General features: G+C 47.2%; 1 protein-coding gene across 1 annotated transcript in view; it reads right to left on the bottom strand.

The window, feature by feature from the left end:
• The window catches only part of STK3 (serine/threonine kinase 3), a 124,819-nt gene extending 123,434 nt beyond the window's left edge, over nt 1-1,385 (bottom strand). Inside the window, exon 1 of the mRNA XM_027900435.1 lies at nt 1,306-1,385. Within this exon, the coding sequence (XP_027756236.1) occupies nt 1,306-1,328 (23 nt within the window). The 5' untranslated portion in view covers nt 1,329-1,385. The remainder of the gene's footprint in view (nt 1-1,305) is intronic.
• Nucleotides 1,386-5,184: the final 3,799 nt, after the last annotated feature.

Raw genomic sequence — 5,184 nt, 5'->3', positions numbered from 1 at the left:
CCAGCTAGACAATAAGGTTACAGCAAATCCCATATCTTCCCAAAAACATCTTGTAGGTTATGCTAACTTTGCAGTTTGATTTTCAATCCTTTGATATCACCAGATCCCAAGTTTTGTACTGCTGCTGGCAGCACCGACTATCTCTCAGACATTTCTGCTTCTTTTCCCAAACCCTTGCTGGTGCCTGTCGTACTTCCTTTATTTGAGACATACAGGACTGTCAGGCTGAACTTACAGTGTAGGCCTGTCCCTCCTCACCCCATCGCCTGCCAACACCACCCTAACACAGCAACTACAAACCAATTCCTGGCCAAAATTTTTTGTAGTAGATACTGTCACTTAATGTATTATGAGGGGAGAAACTATCAGAAGTTCAAGACTGCATTCTTCTGCAGTCCTGTCATCCTGCAGGAAGCTGCTTTTAAAGAATCTTAAAGGCTCTAGAAGTAGAATGCAAATGTTTTAAAGCAGAACGTAAAAACTGGTTTATTATCCACTACCACAAATTTGTATCGTGTAGTCCCTAGATTTTTCACTATATTATCAGGAAGCTAAAGTAAAATTAGAGCTCTAAAACAGTAAGTATATATGTAAACTGTGTACCTATATTCTGTATACCACACAATTACATCCTGTGTAGTCTACAACTATACTCAAGAAAGGACTGTTCAAATTGAAATATATGATTACATTTAATTCCAATACAATTAAAGTAAAATTATTTTGCATATTAAGAAGTCGTATGGCAAATCATCAAAAAAAGAAAACAAAACCACCATGCATAGTAGCTAATATGACCTGAAAACCTACATATTTCAGAAAATACATCTACTGTGAGAATACTCTTGATTTTTGCGTCTTCCCACTCTCTGATTTGCATTTGCAACTATGCACTGCCCACCCCCACAAGCATCCATCCCTCCAGCAGCAGGACACAGGGCACTTTCCAGCATGGAAAGAGAAACTACTTGTGCTGGCTGACTCCTGCCACAGACCCGAACTACCGTGTGCACAGACCCCCAGCTCACAGAGGGCTCTGCTCGGTGACCAAGTTTCTCTCATTTCACATTAAGAACGTTCCCCTCGTAACTCAACCATCCTCTGAGGGTTCGCCTCCACCTGGGCATTGACCGGGGCGAGCACTTCGGGACGCTCTCGCACCGCAGACCCTCCCCAGCGCGACACAACCCTTCGGTCGCCGGGCTGGGCTCAGCACCGTCCCTGTCCTGCCGCCTCTCACAGACCCGGCACCGAGGCCTCACGCCGCTCCCTGGCGGGAGAGAAGCCACAGGGGAGGGTCGTTACCTCTTGGGCGCTGCCTGCTCCATGCCGCCGGCGCTGCCGCCCCCTGGGGCTGCCGGCCGAGCCCCCCAGCCCCCGCGCAGCTCGGAGTGGACTCGCCGTCCTCTCTCCCGGCCCGCGCCCTCCGCCGGCCGCGCTCCCGCCCCGCCGCCACCGCCACCTCCGGCCGCGGCGAGGGCCCGCCCCCCCGCCACCCATTGGCTACCGCCGCGCCGGCGCCGGAGCTGATAGGGCAGGGAGGACGTCGCTCAGAGCGGCGGCGGGGAGTTGGCCCCGCCCCCCGGGCGGAGCGGGCGGTGCCGCGGCGTGAGGGGGGAACATGGAGGCGGTGGTGTGCCCGAGCTCCCGGCACGCCCCGCGCGGCGGCCCGCAGGGCACGCCGGGAGGTGTAGTCCTCGGGGGGCACCCTCCCCGCCCGTGGGGGGCTCTTCGGGGAGGGGCCGGGCCGGGCGCGGCGGGGGCCCCGCGGCGCTGTCCCGCCTGTGCATGGCATCCTCCGGACCGGGAGCTGCGCCGCCGGGCAAGGGCAGCCCGGGGCAGCGCCGCCGCCTGAGGGCGGCTCTTGCCCCGCAGACACCCTCGTGGCCTCGGGGCAGCGCTGCCAGGCGGCCGCGCCTCTCAGCCGCCTGTGGGCGCGGGGCGAGGAGCCGCGCCAGCCCCTCCGCCGAAAGGGGGTGCCTTCGTGGGCAGCTGGCTCCAGAGCTTGCTAGGGGGAAGCCTGGAGTCACGGCAGGACGGGGCAGCTGCCCCGCTCGGGCGGCACGGCAGAGCTCGGAGGTGAAAAGTGCTGGCGCTTGGCGCTTGAGCGTGTGGTGCCAAAGCACACGAGTCGCCCTGCAAGGCCGGGGGAAGCTGTCACGGCGTTATTCAAGAAGCAGATTTTAGGCCACAGAGCACCCTGTGACATTTACCTGCAATTTCACTGCATTACAACTTCTGACCTTCTGCTGCTCGTGTACTTGGATCTGTTGTATCCAAGTAGATCCAGCCAAGTTAATACAAGAAAAGCTTAAATGTTCAAGCCATTTTCTATATCCTTTCCAGACAGTAGGTTTATTTGCCTAACTAATGGAAGTTTGAGGTAGTAAAACACTTAGGCAAGTTCCATAAAAATATTGAGATGCCCAATTTCCACTTCAAACTGATTTTAAATGTACAAGTATTACAACACCCCTAAAAAAATGTGCACTCCATACCTAATTTCATCTCTTTGATGTGCATTAGCAAGGGAATTTTGAATGACTGAAATCCTACTGTTGTGCAAGTCTTCTACTTTGTCTGAGTCAATCCAACCCAGTTGACTCACTGTGGTGGGGCCAAATGCACAATGGCAATATTGAATGAACCCATAAAACAAATCACACACCACCATATGACCTTTTAGGTTTCTTTGTTTTTCTGAGTCATGGAAAAACTGCAATGGAACATCGTTCTTTGCACAACAAATTAATGCAGAGCTCTCCCAAGTATCATCCCACAAGCCAGAGTGGCTCACCAGCAGGACTGCCAGATGTGCCCATGCCATAGACAACATTTTGTAGGATGTGCCAAAGAAAAACCACCCAAGAGAAGAAGCTAGCAGATGCCTCAGATGCAGTATGGTATGAGCGCCTTAGAAAGTGGTGGGGAGGAACCACAAAACTTCCCATCTCCCAGTTCTAGGACAGGTGAGGTCAGGCTGATAGCAAATACCATGTGACTAGTATGCAGCTTGGTTTTATAGGGTATTTGGCTATACCCACTGACCAGTTATTATTTACAGTTCACCAATTTCACCTAGTGAAACAGGTCTGACATCCCTTTTTGGCTGTAATCCTCAGGGAATACAGAGGCTGTCTCCACATCCTTTAACACAAATCTTTAAGGCAATATTTTGTCCAGGTTATTTCAGTGGGGGCAGGTTTTGCTTCCCCCTCTCAAGCCGAATCTACCACAAACTATACATTAAAGCAGGGTAAAGGATTCTTAGAAAAAAAATACAGGTACTATATTCTAGTTGTAACAGCAATACAAAGAAGGGGAGCCAAGAAGTGCTCCCTCTCCCCATTCACACAAATACTTCTTTCTCTGGAAAATTTAGGTTAAACAGTCTAATCTGCCACTCTTACCTCCCCCTTAAACAACAGCTGACAAAAGCAAGTCTAGAGAAAATCTGTCAAAGAATAGCAGATTTAGATATTCTCTCTGTTCATTCAAAATTATTGAATACCACAATCCTCATTTCCAAAAAATACCCTGACTACTCGGTAACTGAGTGAAAGTGTGGCAGGAGTGTCCTCCATCTATGCCGTTGAAGAAAAGTGGGTAAAAAACCCAAGATGTCTGAAACAGAAAAAATTAGGTAAGCTGGCTTTATAACCTGGTGAAGCAGACAGTGCCAAAAAAGTATGGACTAATTCCATGTCTTTCTCATAGAAATTTCAGTTGTGTCTTAAGCAACTGCCAGAATCCTTTCTAAGTACATTTAGGCTGAAATAAAATATCAGTAAGATAACATATATACAACAGTGTTTTGCAAGATCACTTTATTCATCTCTTATAATTTCAAATGGTATTTTTAATCAGTGACATTGGAATAGATAACACCATCTCACCTTTCCCCTGTGACATGAATTTGAGAACCATGCTGTGAAATATGACACTGATTTGGTATTCATTACAATACTGTACCTAGCCACTGGCAAAGAAGGAACTTTGAAAGGGAAAACAGACTCCCTCTGTTCTTCTGCCTCATTCAGACTTTCCAGTCAAGGGAAGTCTAGATGTTCTGGAGGCATGAATATACTATGAGATTGCTGGTGTCTAGACAAGATGGATATGAGGAAGTTGCAGACAATCTACATGAGTATTCCCATGATTTCTTCCAACAGTGGAACTAACACTATTAGGAAGTCAGCTGAGTAAGAAAAGGCTTAATGTAGCCCAATCCTAAAAATATAGAAGAAAACCAACTGAATTACTCTCTTTCTTCTAAAGTATTTCATCCACTCCATAAATTTATCAGCATTAATTAGGACTCCCTTCTCTGCAGAACTGGCATCAACATCAAATATAATTCCTTAGACTAAAGGATGGATGAAGACCATACTTAGGTTTTGAGCACTATAATTATTTTATATTATAATGCAGTTTTGTAAACAGATAAAATAATTTATATTATAATTACTTATACTGCAATGAAATCAGGAATCATGATGTCATGGACAAATGTTAGGTGCTGTATAACTAAGAAAGTCCCCAAGCCCCTACATATATGAACAAAAAGGTTCCAAGATGTCAATCCTGCCTCACTTGCACGTAGTTCATAATAAACCTGAGAAGTATAAAAATTACTTGAGAAGCTCGTGTCTGAGTTTCTAACAGGTATTACTGATGCTGGGATTTAAATTACAAATATATACTTCAAAGTCATTCATAAACATCTTGCAAATAGATTATAGTAGTTATAGTAGGGACCTTATCTCGTTCCTTTGGTAGCAAATAAAAGCAGCATTTATTTCAGAAGGTATTCAATCAGGCTCATTTAAACAAATTGCCTCGTAATGAGTATGTGACGCAACTAGAAAACAGCAGAATTAATAAACAGTACATGTGTTCCAAGAGGTAAATGTCATGAACACATTGTGCTCCCTAAACAAAATACCCCTAGTCCTTCATCACATCTATAATAATATAAATGGCCCGTCTCTTCGCGAACGAAGAACCGGGGAAGGTCTTTCCACCTTCCAGCCTGCGCATTGGATTTTTTAGGTGAGACACAGTGTGCGCGGAACTGAGCCCACCCTTTAATCCTGAGGTTCATCTGCCGGGGCCAAGCACGCTTGGACGGTGGCAGCGAGGTCCTCAGGACGTAGATGGATTGCCTTATGGGCTAACGAGCTC

This window comes from Empidonax traillii, unplaced genomic scaffold, assembly GCF_003031625.1.
Source record: "Empidonax traillii isolate 1590-97213 ecotype Southwest subspecies unplaced genomic scaffold, ASM303162v1 scaffold729:size315501, whole genome shotgun sequence".
In the NCBI taxonomy this organism is placed as follows: Eukaryota; Metazoa; Chordata; class Aves; order Passeriformes; family Tyrannidae; genus Empidonax; species Empidonax traillii.
The sequence above is the reverse complement of the archived record's forward strand: the minus strand, read 5'-3'. Positions and strand labels throughout refer to the sequence as shown.